The sequence below is a fragment of the Taurulus bubalis genome (assembly GCF_910589615.1).
Source record: "Taurulus bubalis genome assembly, chromosome: 6".
Taxonomy (NCBI): domain Eukaryota; kingdom Metazoa; phylum Chordata; class Actinopteri; order Perciformes; family Cottidae; genus Taurulus; species Taurulus bubalis.
Genome location: NC_136594.1, coordinates 7698346 through 7718692, shown reverse-complemented (window position 1 = coordinate 7718692; position 20347 = coordinate 7698346). Strand labels below are relative to the sequence as shown.

The 20347-nt window shown below is 42.2% G+C and overlaps 2 protein-coding genes across 2 annotated transcripts; both read right to left on the bottom strand.

Moving 5' to 3' along the window:
* Nucleotides 1-218: 218 nt before the first annotated feature.
* On the bottom strand, nucleotides 219-7148 carry cyp4v2a (cytochrome P450, family 4, subfamily V, member 2a; the record flags this gene model as incomplete). Its single annotated transcript, XM_079219079.1, has 11 exons — nucleotides 219-388; nucleotides 497-676; nucleotides 2430-2564; nucleotides 2905-3007; nucleotides 3417-3590; nucleotides 3680-3806; nucleotides 3918-3987; nucleotides 4101-4291; nucleotides 6058-6143; nucleotides 6697-6809; nucleotides 6956-7148. 11 exons carry the CDS (start codon nucleotides 7146-7148, stop codon nucleotides 219-221), a joined length of 1542 nt encoding a protein of 513 aa, XP_079075205.1.
* Nucleotides 7149-9142: 1994 nt separating this feature from the next.
* Nucleotides 9143-12299, bottom strand: tlr3 (toll-like receptor 3; the record flags this gene model as incomplete). Its single annotated transcript, XM_079219134.1, has 4 exons — nucleotides 9143-9374; nucleotides 9547-11396; nucleotides 11551-11745; nucleotides 11847-12299. The coding sequence occupies 4 exons, from the start codon at nucleotides 12297-12299 to the stop codon at nucleotides 9143-9145; spliced, it is 2730 nt and encodes a 909-aa protein (XP_079075260.1).
* Nucleotides 12300-20347: the final 8048 nt, after the last annotated feature.

Sequence of the window (20347 nt, the reverse complement as noted above, 5' to 3'; positions counted from 1 at the left end):
TTCACATGGCGTAGTTTCTGTATTTATGAAGACTGTAATGATGACAAGATTCTCAAATCAAACACCAAGGTTGCTATTCTCCTCGACCCCTGAGAGGGTATTTAGAAGCCATTAGACTGTCCACCACCATTTGAATGAGAGTGCTTTGAATAGAGATCACGAAGGAAGATTACATTAGCAGAAATATTCTGTAAACCGGAGCGCAGGTGCTGAATTGATTAAGTTTGGGTTTTCCTCTTTTCCAGTTTGATCCGGATGCCATTCTGCGGTCGCAGGATGAGCTCTCCCAGCGGCCGAAGATCCTCACGCTCCTGACAAGCTTCAATGTTAAAGTTACGCAGAATGGACGCCAAGACCACCTTTTCTTCCATGAGTGCAAAACGTTGACCTGAGGAAGGTTACAGTGCAACACACACACACAGCAGTTATGATGGAGTCTCTGTGTAAAGTATGCATGGACACGGGTCCAATTAACTACAAATGAAACCTGTCTCACCGATGCAGTTGCGCAGTCCAGCGGAGAAGGGGACGTAGGCGTACGGAGGCCTTCCTGCAGAATTCTCCGGCAGGAAGCGCTCGGGCCTGAACTCGTCGGGCTCGGGGAAGTACCGCGGGTCACGGTGGAGAGCGTAGGTAACGATGATGGCATTGGCACCTTTGGGAACCTTGAAACCATCTGCAGGAACAACAGAAACGTAATTACTTTCCTTGCTAACCACTTCACACATTTTGCTTGGTGTGAGATCATTATGAATTTGTACTGCCTCAGCTTAAGCCATTACATATCATCACAAACAAATGAAAGCTGTTTAATGCCACACAAAAAAGGTTGAGAACTAGTGTATCACATTTGTATTTGGTAAAGGGGAAATCACCACAACAAAGTCCAATGACCAGCACATATCTGACTGCTGGTGCCCTTTTGAACTTGTCTTTAGTTATGTCACCATATTCTCAGAATTGCGGGCTCTGTTTACTTTATTATTTACACCATTGAAAGCAAAGTGAGACGGATATCCTCAAAAAGTGAAGTCAAAGAGTGACAAGTCCCCTGTTGAATGTCCATTTGCAGCAATATAATGCTAATAGTATATCTGCAACTGTGCAGAAATGACATGTTAAAGCATAATAAATAGACATGCACAGCATATAAATGTTGTTTTAGAATTTTAATGTCAAAAGTATGAAGTGTTTGTTGAGATGGACATTGGCTAGAAAATGTCTTTCACTCCACTGTTCTTTATCTTTATCTTTATTCTATTAGTATTATTATTGCATACATCGTTCATCCCTGTTGTTTTTATATCTTATCTTATTTTCTGTGTAAATGGCTGCTACGTGACACAAAATTTCCCCTTGGGGATTAATAAAGTATATATTCATTCATTCATTCGTTGGAAGTAGTGGTTCACCAGTAAAAATTCTCTGTTTTTCATAAAGACAGAGAATCTGTTTTAATTAGTTTCCCAACACATCCTGGATGTTAACTCTAAATATGCTCAATCCCCGACTCCAGATCTTTATAAGAAACTCATTTTAATCGTATCTCTGACGAGGAAACGCGTCTCCTCTTGAAATGCAAACATAAGGTCTATGAATGTGGAGATACGTTGAGTATATTACTGGCTACGCAAGCCCATCAAGTTACATGGGCTATTACACCACCTGTAATATCACAAAGATTCAATCAGATTCAGGAGAAACGTTGATGGATCGCTACGACATCAATAAAGCTTTTTCAGAATTGTATTCTAACCTTTATACCTCAGAATGTAATGACCTCGGTCCCTCAAATAACATCTTTGAGGATTTGACTATCTCCGCCATAGTCATCTTGGGTGCTGAAAACATTGTGGCCATAAAATCTTTGCAAAACAACAACAGGTTTTACTATGGAATTGTATCAAAGGTTTTCCCTTCAGCTGGTACCTATTCTTAGAGAAATGTTTAAAGAAAAACTCTCCTTCGACATTCTTCGTGTAACTTTGAGACAGGCCTCTCTCTATCTAGCTGTCTTAGCCAAGTGCCTGTAGAGTGTGAACCCAGATATTGTCTCACCTGATCAAACAGGATTTATCCAAGGCCGACACCCCTCCTCAAATCTAAGAAAAGTATTCAATGCTGTCCACTCGGCCCGGTTAAAGTGCCCAGAGGTAGTGGTTTCCCTTGATGCTGAGAAGGTTTTGCTATTCCGAGGAATTCAATTCCTGGATAAAAATTACCCTTTAAAACGAAACTCCCAAACTGAATATTTACAACATGTTGCAATCCATAGGGTCTTGTTTTTATAAACTTGAAGAAACTCCGGGGAAGAGACGGCTCCAACAAGACCAACAAGCCTCTCCTGAATTCTTATAGAAAACGCTGCTGCCTTTGGGGATTTGCAAATGAATGTTTCATTCAAGTGTCATCACTCATCTGTAACTCACTGATGTGGCAGTCTTCACCGACATTGCGGGCAAAGAAAGGCACAGAGGGAAACAGTCGGAGGGCCTCCTTGATCACACACTCCAGGTATTTGAGCTGCTTCAGGTCCTCCATGTTGGCGGGCCGGTCGGATGCCCCTTTGTACATGAAACAGGAAACGATGTTAAACTCTTCAGCACAAAATACAGATTGAGAACGGAGAGTAAACAAGCTCTGAAATCAGTTGGGAATCAGATTGACGATGGTAAAAAAATACATAGTGGCCATGGTGAATCCACAAAGCGGTGAAAATAATTCAATTGTTCTCTATGTATTTTGGCAAGGACTTTCACATCTATTCTCCCCGAAGCTCCCCTTGAGCTGTAAAGAACAACATCTGAACAAAGATGAGTCAAAAGGCCTTTGGGCGGGAAAACAAATGATGTCATGAAAGTTAGAAGACGTGGGGTGTCGGGGCAGAGGGCATGTTACTGTTACCGAACACCTCCCGAAGCTCTTGTTGAACTTTGCCGTGTGCCTCGGGGTGGGAGCCCAGCAGATGTACGGCCCAGTTCATGGAGGCTGCTGTCGTATCGTGTCCCTGCACGGCGAAGGCCATGAAATACAGAAAAACAGCACATTGTTTATGATTTTTAAAAGCTGTTTTTTTTGTAAGTGAGAGTATTTTAGCAATTTCATGAAAGTGTGTTGTGTTAGTGTGTCATATATTGGTGCAACAGTAACCAGAGGAATGAGCGAGGGCGAGGAGGAGAAACAAATAAACTAGAAATGTGAGCTCTGTTGAGAGCATATCTCTGCCAGGTGTGTCTCCCCCTCCCGAACAAAGAAAGACTTAAATCTCACTCAATTGTTCCACCCGGGTGCCTTATAGTTAAGATGGCTGCGTAGATAACACAAATTGGGATTTATTCATGTCGTATCGTGCCAACTTTAATGGATCGTAACTCCTGGCAGAGATAATAATATGAGATGTATTTCTATGCACCAACCCTGAACATAAAGGTGTCCACTTCTTCCTGAATGTCCTGATGACTCATTCTGCTGCCATCCTCATATGTGGTCTTCAAGAGCATATCCAGAAAGGCCCGTCTTTTCTTTGCGCTCACTTCAGAGTCCCCTTCCAAATCGGTATTGGAAATGATCTCCGCTCTTTCTTTTATCACCTGAGATGGAAATTGAGGTCAAGGTGTGAATTCTGAGTCATTTTAATGTAAAAGAAAACTGAAGGTCCACTGATTTTTCCGTTACTCACGTTGGATGTAAAGGAGTGCAGGATCTTGAGTGTCTCGTCGTGCTCCCGGCCCTCACCAAAGTAGTTGTACACAAAGTCGGGCCAAAACCATGGTGCCCTCTGTCTGCGGCTCACGATGTCACTCATTCTAAAGGCAAAAAAGTTTGGAAAAAGACAGAAACATGAAGCAATTAATCATATAATAATAATCCCCTGTTATTGTCTCTTTGTGTGATGGAGAAGTGTCGAAATAACTCACTTGTACACCCTCTTCACATACTCTGAGTCAGACTGACTCTGGGCGTAAATTTTCTTTCCCATTGCAGTTTCTGGAAGATGAAAAAACATTGAGAGTTGAACATCTTTCTTGTTGTATTCAGACCATTTTAAAGTGCAGCCCAGGATAAAAGGTTAATTCATACATGCACATATTCTCACTCACCACAGATAATGTCCAGGGCACACAGGGTTATGTGACTGAAGCAGTCGAATTCACCCTTCCCCGCCTGCTTCTCCAGCTTCTTCACCAGAATCTCTGCCTGCTCGTTCATCACTTCCAAGAAGTCCGTCAGGATGGAGAAGTGGAAGGTGGGGGTCAACATCTTCCGCCGCTGACGCCACTTGTCCCCAGTGCTGACCAAAAGCAGAGGACATCAAGGAGAACTTAACGCTGAGAAATTACACAAGGAACATATCGTTTAAAATAAGTGACAGAAGAAGCAGAGATGAGAACTTTAACTTCACAAAATGTGGTCATCGGCGATTCTAATTTCAGCAATTGGGTCAAGATTTGACCTTTGACATGTCGGTAACACTGTGTTGGAGTGGGAAAGAGGCACAAAAAGGGCAGCCCTCCCAGCAGGCTAAGCTTTGCCTTGATGGGCAGCCTCAACATGTCCTCATGGACATCTCCACATCTCCACACATGCATTACACCACCGACTCCTTCCATATCTCCACGCCCCATCTTATTTTTCCTATTGACTAAATAACTTAATTTAGACTCCCTCTTGTTACAAGCCTGAGCCAAATTATGTAACAGTATCTTGAAAACTTTGCTGTGGACATTCATGATCACAAGCCAGTAAATTTGAATGTTGTTGGAAGAAAAAACGTATTTACTCTTGATTAGTTACTGTTTCACTGTTATATTAATAATCATATGTTCTGTTTATTAATCATATACTGTGTAAAGGCTTGTGACTTCTCATTGAACAACTCCTTAAACGTACATATGAACTCTGGCAAACTACTTGATAAGGTCAGGAGACCCATGCAGCGGCATGGTCATATGTTAACAAGGAACTGTCTGAGGAACAGACAGTTCCTTGTTAACATATGACCATGCCTCTGCCAACCTAAAGACATCATGGGGGCCTATGTTGATTGTTTCTCTTCGAGTATTCAGCTGACATCCCTCTGCTCATGCAGTCTAGGATATGCAATTTGTCTATCATGTTGTGTAATTCTTCTCTGCTCCTTCCTTGCAACGAATAAATGTCCTGGTGTCGAGTACATTTTTCTAACCAATGTATTGTGACCTTCTGGCCTTTGCCCTTGCTCCTCCATCGGGCCAGTATTTCCACTGGAGAAGACTTTCACCACACATAAGTGTTCCCCAGATGATGATCCCTATTCCTTCAGAGTGCTTTCTTATTGTGCCACCTTCAGGTGGAATTAGGAACTGGTTGCATATTGATTGTGGGGACCCCTTTACCTTTTCCCCACCTTCAACCCAACATTTCCACTTGTGCAATCATTTAACAAAGCAAATGACAAATGCCTATTCAACTCACTTGTTACACTTGTATGCTGCTATAGCACCACCCTCTGGCTTCAAGTATACACACCATTGTGTTATTTTTTTTCAATGTGATCACAAACTCAGAAGGGTTTTAGACTTAGATATGAATAATTTATGTCATATTAATTGAATGTGCTGTAACTCTGTTAGGATGTTCATTCTGTGCACATGACATCTATTGCTTCTGTCCATCCCGGGAGAGGGATCCTCCTCTGTTGCTCTACCGAAGGTTTCTTCTTTTTTCCCCGTGAAATTTTTTTTTTCAGTTTTTTTGGGGGGGAGTTTATCCTGATCCGATGTGAGTCCTTGGACGTCGTATGTGTACAGATTATAAAGCCCTAAGAGACAAATTTGTAATTTGTGATTTTGGGCTAAACAAAATCAACTGAATTGAATTAGGCGACAGTATGCATATGGGAGATATCTCTGGGTCTTATTATTTAAATGTATGTAATCATCATGTTGCCGCTGATTTAAAAACTACAGTGGACGTTGTTTTTCTTTTCTTTAATGCAGGAACCTTAATGTTATAATCTTTTCTGATCGCTACTGACAAGCTTTGGATATCGAGCAGATGAGCTCCACAAGTAAATACCTCGTGAGAAGGCCAGTTCCAAGCCAAGGGTGGAGGAAGTTGTATGCATAGGCTTTCTCCATGTGGACGCCGTTGGTCAGAATCGGCTACAAACGACAATTAGGGGCAAAAACAAATCCAAAGTGCAAGAAAGAATAAGCAATCAAAAACCTCAAAGTTGCTGTTCAATAGATAACTGGAATGGGGAGCATTAGCAGTGATGCAGCAGTTACAGAGGCTGCAGTCATGGATGGATCAAAATATAAATGATCACAAATAAATATACAATGACTAGAAAGAGACAAAATAACTACAAAAAGTCAGTTTGTACTGTCGTCCATTGTTGACCACTGTCTGCGCCCATGGCCGCAGTGTGTAAAAGTGCAATGACATCCTAGATAGACCATGTTGTCACAAGGACTAACTGAGGTCAACTCCGGTTGTTTTGCTGAATTTATCTGTTGTCCCTCTGCTTCACCAGTTAGTGCTCTGTGCAAACACATGACCGTGACTACTTTACATGCTGAAAATATAACACTTTCTACTCCTATTCACTCCCTGAGATTACACATTGACAAGATAAGGCATGTGGACAAAGCAGCTCCACCCGCTGTCGCCATAATTGGTGTGTTGTAAATGTGCAGTTGTCAGTCACTGTACCTCAACAGTTTCTGCGTGAAACAGAATCACAAATGGGATCGGTCCAATCCAGAGTTTAAATAGCGGTGCATCTCTGAACTCGCGGGTTAAATCCTCAATTTGACGAAAGAATTCTGAAACAAAGAAAATATACCTGCATATACAGTATTCATACAGCAATAAGTAGGCAATTAATTCATCAGGTATGTCAGTCAATTATAACAGTGTGCTGTATCAGCCTGTGGGGCCTCCTGCGGAAGTCTGCTGATTGCGTTCTTACCACCTGCGTTGGCTTTGAACTGCAGGGCATTTCCTATGAAGGGATAGGTCCCTGCCGCCTCCGGTATGGGCTTCATGGTGAACCATTTGTGCAGGTAATCGCTGAGCAGCCTGTAGGTGAGGTAGGTCAGAGTGGCAATGAAGATGCTGGTTCCAAGTAAAGGTATCGAGTAACTGCCGAGCAACACCGCCATCTCTTTGTGCTGTGTGTACGCACGGTGTGTGTGTTTGTGTGTGTGTGTTTAAATAGAAGTACGAGGCGGTGACCATGTGACGGGTCTTTGCCTCTCCTTTTGTCTGCAGGACAGCCTCCGTCGGCTCACTGGGTTAAAGTTATTCCCACCTAGTCATCGTGGAACGTGAGAGATAGGAGGTAGATAAACAAAAGAAAAAAGATTAAGATGGTAAATGTTGATCCAAATGATATAATAAACATGTTAATTATTAATGATATTCCACTTGTCCTGACCAAGACCTCTGTGCTACACGTCCTCTTCAGGTAAAGCCTAATGGTTAATAAATAACAGCCATATCCGTGTGCTGGTTATTGTTCATGATTAATAAAACATGCTTTACAGTGTACATAATAAAGGAGCCTAATTTGGCCATTTGGCCTTGATTTGAATGAGATTGAATTGAACATTTAGGCCATTTTATATTCATGTTTGACCATGTATTACTTTTAATTTATGTTAATACATTTTTTAATACAATATGTTTTGTGTTTATTTTAATTTGTTTACTTTATTTTTTGCCTTTTCACCACAGACGGAACACATGTCTACAGAAATGAAAAATAAATAATAATATCATAAAAAAAGGGTCTGGTTTGCTCTGTCATGATATATCCTGAGAAACATCCAGGTGTTCTTATCTTGTGTTATCGTTGACGTGTAAACTTCTCACGACATTGCTCCTCTTGCATTGCTCCTCTTGAGCTCCTATTCTGTGAGTGAACCGTTCCATATCCTACATTTTCAGCCATCCATCTTGTGATGGTGGTTCTATCCTGTGCCATCTCTTCATAATATCATTTTTACTAGCTGCTAGCAAAGATGTTTTGTGTTTTTATTTAATACTTTAAATAAAAAACGTTTTTTCCAAAAGTGTAGACTATATTTTGTTAAAAAAGTTAAAGAAGTAAGTGAGCACAATTACTTAATTTGAACCCTTATTATTTGTGTTGTTTGAGGCCATGTAGTTCTTGGTGCCTTTTCAAATGGACCTGTTGAATGAATCTCTGTGACGTAAGAGACTGAGCATCAAGGCGGTAGATAGCGTGAGGACACTGAGGTCATGTAGAATATATGCCATCTTTATGGATTTGGAGAGTTCACATTCTGTAAAAACATGGTTGATTTCTGTATTTATACACAATACATTTCAAATTGACAACTGTTAAGCCAACAAAATAATGAATAATGAAGCACTTCAGCATTTCTCCGCCCATAATTCTCTTTTTGACATTGTGGAGAAGTCTTTGAGAAAACCTTTAGGCCTTCATGCTTGGCGTAAACTCAAAAAATAAAATCAGAGCAAATTTGAAACATTTGAGATTTATTTTCTGCGTTTAAAGAAAATAAAAAAACTTTCCAAGATTGATTAATGCAATACTACCATTCGATGAAAATATGAAAAATAACTGCCACAAGAATTTTCCATCTAATTTATACAATTAAAAGTTGTGCCATGACATATCGAGATTAAGATATATAACTTAAAATATCTTAATTAGTTAAGGGGTTCGATTTGTCAAGTTAAGGGCCAACATTAAGCAATATAAAATCGTTGAATCTGCACTTGAAATATTTTTTATTCTAGATATGTTGCAATGTACAATACCAATGTATTTAGTAAATTACTAAATAAGGATTGGCTAAATGTATCTGTTCAGCTGGACTTTGAAACATTGGATAACTTGATGATTTTTCTATACAAAAATAAAACATAGTTATTGTGTGAGTAAAGTGTTGTGTATGCAGGCACACATACACAACACGCCCTTTCACGCATTGCCAATTCAATACAGTTGTGTTGATGTTAAGCTGCAATGTATGTACAACAAGACTGAGTGCATATTTAGAGTAAGCAGAGGGAAAAACAATCTCTGCAATCGGTTGCAATTAATTGAACATAGATTGTTAAATACTACTCCAAGAGTGATATTCCAATTACCAATGAAACGCATTCACTCTTGCAATCTATTAGTCATGCCAAGTGCGATGAGGAGCTTCTGGTGGAAGGCCGGCACCCTCTCCTTATGGACGGGCCAGTCCAGGACGCAGCATGAGCGCAACATGCCCCGCCGGAGGAAGAGGGAGCGAGACAACTTGTAGTCGTGGACGTCCTGCAGGAAGACCAGAACCACCGAGTCCCTGCTGGCTTCAATGACCTGGTGAAGTGCATGATGGGCTTTAAATCTGAATAAGAAAAGAGACGAGGGCAAAGAGACAACTGTGAGAACTCAGTGTGCAACCACACAAAATATACTACATGTCACACAATTCTAAATGACGTCATTTTATTATTACTTAATTAACCTTCTATACAAGCTAGAATAATGTATAAATCAAGCAGATACGTTTGATTTACCTCCTACACCAGGGATCTCTGAGAAGAGTTTCAGTGACGACAAACAAGATCTTTCTGGACTTTCTCATATTGTCCACGATGGATTCAAGCCGCGACATGCCGGGGATCGAATCTCGATCCTCCAAACAAAACCTGCACTTGTCATTCTCTAAGGGGCCCATCCTTCTCTCCACCCAGCTAGCGTCTTTCTCCGCGTGGATGACGTAAGCGTCGTACTCAAATTCCCTGCCCTCCTCAACTTTGGCGTCGCTGAATCCTAACGTGCGATTGATCAATATGTTGCAATAAAACTGGATCCTCCAGCCGTGGAACCGCACCAGAAGCGCAGTTACTATCAGCATAAGGACGGCAGTGCTGCTCAGTATGTAAAGGGCCTGAAATGGGGTCATGTCTTTGCAGGGGAGGACGTCAAAATCCATGACCGAGTGGTTAAAGTAAGCTAGTGGGGTATTGCACAAATACTGGTCCCTGAGACCGGGCACACTGGTCCCATTTGTGTTGTTCAACCACGTCACAAACCACAGCATGCTCTCACACGTGCAGTCAAATGGATTTTTGTCCATGAGAAGCAGCTTGAGGTTGCTTATGGGGGTTTTGAACACGTTGGGCCTCACGGCCGTGAGCTGATTCTTCTGTAAATTGAAAACCCTCAGTGAGCTCAGATCATCAAAAATGGAGTCCTTAAGACTATTGAGAAGGTTGTTGGCCAGGCTGATTTCACGGAGGTTACTCAACCCTGTCAGAGCCCCTGCCGGGATCTCATCCAGCCCGTTGCTGTCCATCTGTAAGATCATCAACCTCTGTGTGTGTTTGAGATACAACACTGGCCCCCCTAGGTTGCCGCTCTTCCACAAGCGGGCTAAGTTGTTGTGTTGGAGTTTTAGCACTTTCAGGTTCACGAGCCCCTCCAGCATATTCTCTCTGATGTTGGCAATGTTGTTGTTGCTGAGGTCCAGGACGGTGAGGTTGGGCAGAGGACAGAACGGAGAGGGATCCATGTTCACGGCTTCAGCTTTGAGACTCCTTCCCAAATTCAGGACCCTCAGATTGGGCACATTCACAAAGGACGTGGTGCTTAGATCGACTGTCTGGTGGTTATTGGACATATGAATTTGTTCAACTTGGTCCAGGCCTTCAAACTCTTGGCCAGTGAGAGTTTGCTTGATGAAGTTGAAATCCAGAAGGAGAGTGGTGAGGTTTCTCAAAACGGCAAAGCTTTGAGGATTAATCTGTGCGATAGCTGTCCCTGTTAGATTGAGCTTTCGGAGAGGCGATCCCGCCAGTGAGAGAAGTGTCTTGTTGTTGATGTTTCTGAGCGAGACGTAACTACTCCAGCTCATATCGAGCTCCTGAAGACTTGTCAAGCCTGTAAATGTGTGCTCTTTAATTTCTTGAGCGGCAGTTCTCTGCAATATCAAACTCTGCAGGGCACTGAGTGGTTGGAAGGAGAAATCCTCGATGATCGGGGTGTGCTGACCTTTCACAAGAGCTTTTGTCAATTGGAGTCTTCTCAAACTTTTGAGCCCCAGAAATGTGTCCTTGGCCAGGTGCTTGAGGTTGTTGTCTGTCATAATTAGAGTCTGAAGTCTGGACAGCCACCTAAATGCACCTCCTTCAATTTTGCCCATGCCGTTACGGGACAGATCCAGAAAGGTCAGATTAGTTTTCTGCAGGCCTGTAAAGGTTGTGTTTGTCAGCGTGATCAGCGTCGTCTTCCGGAGAAACAGGGCATCGATGGCTGTCCCTGACAACTCCGTGCAGAGTTTGGAAATAACAAGCGTGCCCAAATTGTTTCCATCCATGATCAAAGTACGTAGGCCTGAAATGGGCTCAAAGCAACCAGGCTCCAACTGCAACAAAACATAACACAGGACTTGCAGTTAGATACAAAAAAGGGAAACAAAACAGACAACTGAAAACAATGTGCTTCAAATACTACTTTCTAACATTTGTTGCAATTTTGACCACACTATTTCATTTCCCATTTCTAGGTAAGTTTCCTACCGTTTTCAGCGACACGGATGACATGTTGAGGACTTGCAGAAGCGACGACTGGCTGAGGAACGAGAAGTCGTCTTTCTTCAGAGTGGCGAAGTCATTGAATGCCAGATTGAGGCTCACAAGGCTGGGCAGCTGAGGCTGAGAGCTGAGCTGGGCCGACTTCAGTTTGTTCATGGACACATCAAGAACTCTCAGGCTCTGTGAACATCAAAGGGGGAGTAGAAATGTATCGCATGAGACATATCAAACGAGCTATTACTTCAGCTGTTATTAGTCCCACCTCATCAGTTTAACTATACCTGTAGTGCAGAGAAGGGCTCCCCTTGAAACTTGAGCTTATTATTCGCCATAATTAACCCTGTTAGATTGGTGCAATAGCGTACGTCCTCCTTCTTCAGCATATACACTTGATTGTGTTGCATGTTCAGTGTCTGCAGCAGAGGCAGTGTCTGGCACAAACCCTGGTGCAGCTTGGTGATGCTGTTGTAGCTGACGTTGAGGTGGACGAGGCCTGGGTACGGGGCGAGTGACTCGGGGGGAAGCGCCTTCATCCTGTTATGAGACACGTCCAGGCCGGTGATGTTCCTGGGAAGGTCCGGAGGGACCGCACTGAGGCTGAGGTGGCTGCAGTCGGCTCTGCCGTCGTGCACGTGACAGGTCTTCTTCTGGGAGGCCATGCAATTGTGCGGGCCCGTCATGACATGGCACATGATGATCACCGGCAGGAGGGGAAGGGAGCGTGGGGCATGCATCGTTTCAAAACCTTTAAAAAACAACAGAAGAATTAAAAGCTACATCCTTTTTTCTTTTCTTTTTTTGCATTTTCAAGGGGAGCACAATATAATAGAAAGTTAATCAGGCATACATGTTTGCAAATAGTTGCACACATCTGGATATAAGGAGTATATTTCCATTTGTTTTCCCTTTTAGCTCCGTTTTGGTCTCAACCAACTCCTGAGAGAAGTATCCTGTTCTTTAGTTGCTAAATGCTCCCCTATATGGGCATCAGCTAGTTGCTAGCTTTGTTTGTACAGTGTTTTGCCTACATGATATGCCTACCAATACTGAGAGTGACGCAAAACAGGAAAGTTGTGGGTCGTAAAAAAAAGGAAAACAAGACGCTGACACGCTTCAGAGAGGAGAGGGTAACTGAGTCAGGTGACGTTTCGCTGTCCATCACTAGCAATATCTTTCATGTCATTCATTTGATCTATTGTAAATATAGAAATGCTGAGTCGTGCCACTTTAATATACAGCTCTGTCATTAATGTGTGACTCAATATTGAGGAAAGGTGTCCACATAAAATATCTCATAAGTTGTATTATTACTACTATCAAATGTACACTAATATGAGTATTAATAGGACTACATGATAATCAGAGCATCATTCCACACTTTAAGTCTGTCGGTTTTATATGTGAAATATTAGCCAGAGTTCTTACCAGATTTTGCCTTTTTACATATCAGACTTCATAGACTTGAAACCGAAGGCATTCACTCCCAGCACCGGCGTCTCTTTTGCTCGGGAGCGCAGACGAGACTCTGGAAGTCTTGCAGCCTGCGCACGCGCACTGCAGCCACAAGCCAGACAATACGGAAATAAGGAACTGTCAACTCCGGTTTCACTTCCACATCACATAAACCAACAGTATAATTTAACTGTTTCATGCATGATAATAAACGGAAATACATGAGAAGTTGAACAAAATGAATACTTGCTTCCTACAAACCAGACGGGATTCAGCCTATTTAAGGTTAATAAACATCCAAGTGTCTCGTGCACTATAGTCTGAATATTGCTCTCGGCGATGGTTTGCAGCAAGTTTGCTCTAAATAAATTATTCTACAGCTCTTTAACTTTGAAGTAACATATGAATATGCCTCCGTCATAGTTTAATATGCTATGTATTCTGGAAACAGACCTTATGTGCTCTCTCCACCTTTACTCTTTTACGCGTCGGATTTCTGCCCATTGATGTGCTGCAGCTGGCAAGAACACGGCTTTATCGTTTATCCGTGAACTAGAACACTAGACCTCGAGAACACATGTCGGCCCAGTCTTGCCTTGGAAGGTCTGGACAGGTTTGACAGGAAATGTTGTTTTCTTGGATTGAATTGAAATAACGAGTCCGCCCATTTGTCTCTGTGATGTGTCACATTATGTGCATGAGGCTGTTAGTGCTGCTGCCTTGTTCAGGTTCGGTCAGCATTTGCAACTATGGCATCACTTTTATTGTGTTTGTACACGCTTCTTAAAAGTCACGTAGGAAGAAGAGTATGAGTTGTAAATGCATGTTTCTAAAATGATATATCTAATAGAATATATAATTCCAGCTGGAGGAAGTGAGTGATTTATTCACCTGATGCTTTTGCTTCCCTAAAATACGTTCCACAATAGTAAAAATACAGAAGTAAGAGATGCCTTCAGACAATAGCAGTGGCAGACCATGCATTTTCTACCTAGGTCTACCTGCCTGATATCGTATTACATAAATACGCATGACGGGATGCTGTTCGGCGGAGCTGGTCAATGAGAAAATAAGCTAATAGGGAAAAATAATTATAATACATGTAGTGTATTTGTGAAAAACAATTACATTATAAAATAGCTATAACTTTGTGATTCTGTTTAGGCCAGCAGAGAAGGCTTAGCAGGCCCTGACGGCCCGCCACTGGACAATAGTGTATTTGTGCCTATGTTAGTAGTAGAGAGTGTATAACTACTGCTGCACTTATTGAAGATCAGTTTACTTTAGTACACCTTTAAAGAATACATGACAACATGCACAGCAGGGGAAAATTACAAAAATACTATTATATTCACAATCATGGATTATGTATCACAAACCACCCTGGGGCAGAAACACTGCCTTTTAAAAATAAATCATAACATATTGTAAAATACAATTAACTGGGTTGTAGAAAATGCCCTTCACAAGAAACATTTATACGCTTGGTTCGCTAAGAGGTTTGCTGAGTATTCCTACTCTCTTTCATAAGCAGTGACACACACACACACACACACACACACACACACACACACACACACACACACACACACACACACACACACACACACACACACACACACCAGGGCCCTATTTCTCGTACCTGGCTTACTGAGTTAGCGGGCTAATTGTCAGGATAAGATGACGTAGGTCAGGCGTTCTCGGTTTCTCGAAGCAAGCTTAGATAAATCACCATAGCAACACATCCAAAAATGTAAACCTGCTCCCGGGCAGGCTTACTGAACTTCACTGGATAAACTGGCCACTCCCACCGGACAAAAAAGGCAGCTCCCTTCCTCATTGATGAAGGAGCGATATTAGTTATATTAGTTTTATAGGGAGAGAGTTCTTTCAGATCGCCAGGATCCATCCTTTACATTATCATGACTTCCTGTACGCGGCGATATAGATTTTGCCGGCAAGAAATAATTTATTTACGAGAGCTTCTCGAGCCGCGGACACTGATCACCACAGGCGCAGCTGATCGCCGGTCTCAGACACAGACTATCAGCCGCTGCAGGCCGCGCTGTTCTTAAGTTTATTTAGCGCTTCAGAAACTTATGGATGTGTTGAAAGCACTCATAATTATATGACAGTGCTATTAGTACACCATACATATCATTATTGTAGAACATGATTAAGGTGATCGTGATGAGAATACAGAGAATCACACACAATTTATTTTCACTGCTTCAATTGATTGCATTTCTGATTCTGAATAATACAAACATACTGATCCGCCCATACACATATGCAAACTCCTAGTTATATGGTAATCTACACATACATGTATATACACATATATAGTACATGATTCATACGCGCATACAGTACATATATCCTCATAAGTATACATTTATTCGTAAATATAATCTGATTGATTTGGGTGATGAAACACTTACAATTTGCCGATACATTTTCTCAACACTGACGCATTTAACTTGTCTGATATATTTGCGACGCTTATGTCTCGCAGCGGGGGCGCTGTTAAAGTTGCGTTCACGGCAACAATGTTGCAAAAACTTTGGAATATTCGCAACGCGTTTGCTGTGAATGACTACGGTATTGACTTCCTCATATGCCTTTATGATCATCTCCTGCTTCTCATTAGAGAAATAAAAAGAGGTTCCTCTGAGTTTATTTGCCATTGTACTGCTAGAACATCGTGGTGTCAGTGCTCCATTATTATCCCTTCTGAAGAGGAGCGCGCGTGCGCATTTATCCAGATGACTGACGTCTGGCTAGAATTAACGAGACGTTTCAGCGCGGATCAGCCGTAAAGAAACCCAGATAGCCTGATGTCAATCATCTCGCTAATTTAAACTGGAGATTAGGACATTTGCTTGACTTTGTTTAGCCAGGTACGAAGAATACCCCCCTGGTGGCTGACCAGCACAGTCTCAAGAGTCTTTAAAAGTCCTGAGGTTGTTGTCATCTCACTCACTCCTTTGGACCAACTTCTAAATCTGGGAAACAAATTGTTCCCTTTGAGAACATCAGAGAAGTGAAACTTAGAGGAGATAAACTAGACCAAAAAACAACTGGGTTAAGTTGAAATGACCACTAGAGGGCAGTACATTACTTTGTATTGTGCTGCTCAACATCCCTGCAATAGACACTGTGGCCATGCATGCTGCTTCTTCCTTGAATAGCAAGCGTCATAGATATATATTTTAGGTTTGTCAAAAAATATCACAGATGATCTGATATGTTGTTGCTCACTTGAAAAAAGCGTCTCAACCTTTTTTCTCTCTGTTGCAGCGTAGCTACTAAATAATTTTAGGCATTTGTAGGATTTGCCATTATATGTGACTTTTTCGGGGATTCTTGCTTTATTTGGAAATGCACAACAGGAGCAGCTTCTTCCAGCAGCAATACATTATGCTCTGAATATAGTATTTAGCACCTATTTCCCCTAAGAAATACATTGCAGGCAATTGAGTGGAACTAATTTATTGTGTCGTATATATCACAACAGTTTTAGGCCACAAATAATAAACCAATGGCCATAGCCATTTGGAAAAGGTCAGCACGAACGTAAAAGCAGAAATGACCTTCTGTTCGTGCTAGATAAATCAATTGGAACAACAGTTGATCAACAAACTGCACTCATGAAAGCAAAAGCAATTCACTTCGTGTAATTGATGGTTAGGTGATGTGTCATTTCCTCCTTCAGGATGTCTTCTCAGTTGAAGGGAATTTCACTTCAAACCCAAATACTTTTTTTTCTTTCATGATTGCTTTAATATCCTGTTAAAAAGTGCATTCACTGAGCACGTCTTTCACTGAAATATCCTCGGTGTCATTTAAAACCTTCAATCATATAATACCAACAGCCACTGTGAACCACAGTGTGTTAATTTGCTCAACTTCAGCTGTCGTGCAACAGAGCCCGTGTCCCATCAGTCCCAAGAATGCCATTCAAAGCCACACTGTGTCAAAGTGCTGCTCAAACCAATTATTTATTTCATCAATTTTCTTTTTTTGTTTTCTTCTAGTACCCCCCCTGAAGGACAAAGGTCACACATGAGTGTGACCTTGCACCCACCCACCCACCTCGGTGTCCCCATGTTTGAGCAAAGTGTCGTCTTGGAAGCCCCTTTGGCAGATAAAACATGATAAAGTGTCTTCTCAGTGGAGAAAATGTAACGCAGTGCATTAATGGGTGTCCTCCAATGGAGAAAATGTGATGCATTGCCATATGGGTTGCCCTACATCCTAGAAAACTTGTAGCAGCTCTGCATGCTGGTTCTCCCCCTGCATGCAGCTGGTGCCTTTTTGGAGTGGGCTGGTGAGAATCACCTGCTTCTGAACGTGGCTAAGACCAGAGAGATGGTGGTCAACTTCAGGAGGAAGGCGACGGCTCTGAGTCCTCTGAGTGTTCTTGGAGAGGATGTGGACATGGTGGAGGAGTACAGGTACCTGGGTGTTTCCATCGACAGCCGACTGAACTGGAAGGCCAACATCAACGCTGTCTACAAGAAGGGGATGAGTCGACTCTTTTTCCTGAGGAAGCTTAGATCCTTCAATGTGTGCAGCAAGATGCTGGAGATGTTCTACCAGTCGGTTGTGGCCAGCACCCTGTACTTTGTCATTGTCTGCTGGGGGAGCAGCATTGGAGGCAGTGACACCAACAGACTTAACAAGCTAGTTAAGAAGGCCGGCTCCATCATCGGCTGCAAGTAGGAGTTTCTGGAACAGGTGGTGGAGAGGAGGACGCTGAAGAAACTTTTGTTTCCATATTGGACAACCCGGACCACCCTCTCTACCACCTGCTGCAGGGCCAGAGGAGCACTTTCTCCAAGAGATTCCTCACGCTCCGCTGCAACAAGGACCGCTACAGGAGAACATTCCTGCCTACGGCATTACGGTTATATAATAAGTCACCGCTTGCTAGATCCTCTGACTGATTAATCACTGTACATGTTTATGTTTATCCGCACTTCACATATTACATACATAGCTTGCATTTTTGCACTCTCCTATTGTTTGTTATTGATTGTTTATTTACACCTCACACACTAAATATACACATACAGACATACTTGCACTTTTGCACTTCTACTGTTTAAGTTTAATTTAATTACTAAATTAATACTGTACTTTTCTTTCATCCCAGATATTTTTATTTTATTTTTTTATTTTATTAGTATTATTATTGTATATATCTTTCATCCCTGCTGTTTTGATATCTTATTTTCTGTCTGTAAATTGCTGCTACTCGACACCAAATTTCCCCTTGGGGGTTAAGTATATATTCATTGATTCATTATTTGTCCACGTCCCAGCCCCTTAGACACTTCTTAAGCTTCTTAAGCTTCATGACCAAAATGTAACACTTGTAATAAATCATGGTTAATATAATAATCTATAATATTTGTGATGGTTTTCTGGATCGTATTTGTCATTGAATTTACTGCACAATATCTCTGACATGCCTATTTAAAAAAGAGTGTTTAGAAACCTGTGTTTAATCTCTTTAGACGTAGCACACAAGCTTATATTTTCCGTTTACCCCGGCACACCCTGTTTGCTAATAGATTATTGATTATGTGGAGATTTATGGAGGGAGGACGCTGACCCTGTAGGCCATTTAATTTAAGCACATTTCCTCTCTCGGATATCTGGATTAATACTAGTCACACAGACACACTTTTCTATCCCTTCTCTTTTCCTCTTCATCCTCTCCTCAGATTAATAGAGCAGGTCCGTCCTGGGATAGGCCTCAGGCCACCTGATTGGTTTAGCTCGGTGTTAAGCCGAGGCAGTTTACAGGCTTTGTGCCAATGGCTGGATTGCTGAAGACCTGACAAAAGTGGAGAGAGCTATAGCACTGTGGTGGTGATCAAGTTTGTAATGTGAGAGATTAAAAAAAGGAGGCATCAGATTCAGGCGCTTCATTGTGTGCACTGTCAACAGCTCATTGGGGGAAGGAGGCAAATGCAGGCATGAAAGCTGGCAGGAATTAGATGCATCAGATTCTCTCAGGAGAAACACTACGTGGCAGCGGAATGAGGGATTAAAAGTACAGTGAAGCCCTCCTACTGTACTCTGGACTGAGTGTCAGGCATTGCTGTACATGTTTCACTTCAGCCCGAGAGCGGCTAGTGCGTGCCATGCGCACGTGTGATTGAATGCGCTCATGCAAGAGGGATAACTGGGGGAGGCAGCGGCTCCATCAATGGGAGTGTGTGTGTGCCGCATTCTTCCTTCTTACCGGCTCGGGTAAATCTCCTCTCCCTCATTTGCCGACTGAATCTCTGGAGTATTGGAATGCCTCGAAACCAAAGGTGAGTTTGCCCTCTTGGCTCTTCACTGTTATACATGGTGTATGTTAACCTATGTTGTGTAACCCTAAAAGCAAGGTAATGCCAATATCAATTGAATTCCCCACTCACACACTAAACACTCTCATATTGTGTGCCTGTGAGTTTATGTGCGTATTTACCCCACATGCCTCATGGACGTTAATGGAGTTAATTGCAGTCTCCCAGCAGTGCATTATAATTGTCTGACGTAATGGGCATCTGCTGTGTATGAGCAGCTCAAAGTGAAAAAACTGTGTCTGTGCACTGATATTTGAGGAAGAGGGGGGTTAAATGCTCTGATTCATCTTCATCCCAAGTGAGATGAGGAGATTTTAGATGTTGAAGAGGGGGGGAGCTCATGTACATACAAGGAGCGGCGCAGGCAGTAGCATCAATGTTGTAGTATGTTCTCTCTGCCCTCTGCAGAAGAAAAGAAACAACATTGCAGTATATCTCCCCCTCCCCAGTTTGCTGACCAATGATGTTTGGAGGTCAGACGCCAAGCTCTGCTACCGGTGTCAGCCACTGACACACAGCTTGTGTGGTTGTTACATCTCAGAGGAAGGGAGGGGCAAATGTGCATTGTGTAATTCAATCAAATGCTTGAGAGGATACAAAACAGAACAGAAAATGGACCTATTACTCTTGGTGTTCCTTATCAGATTTAGTCCTTTTATTAAGGACACACACACACACACACACACACACACACACACACACACACAGACACACACGACGCAGAGGACTCCACTATGTCACACGGCACACAATATGACAGTGTATAAGAGTCAAGAGAATAAGCATTCACTGACATTTGACTGTGAACAGATGCAGCATTCTAAGGAATTGTGGAAGCCTTTATTCCTGATCAATGTGATCAATGAAACCCACATAGAAGACTGAAAATTATAGAACATTCACTGTCAGCTGCAACTGTTGCGCAATTATCAACATATCATTGTGTTCTTTTTATTTGAGCATTA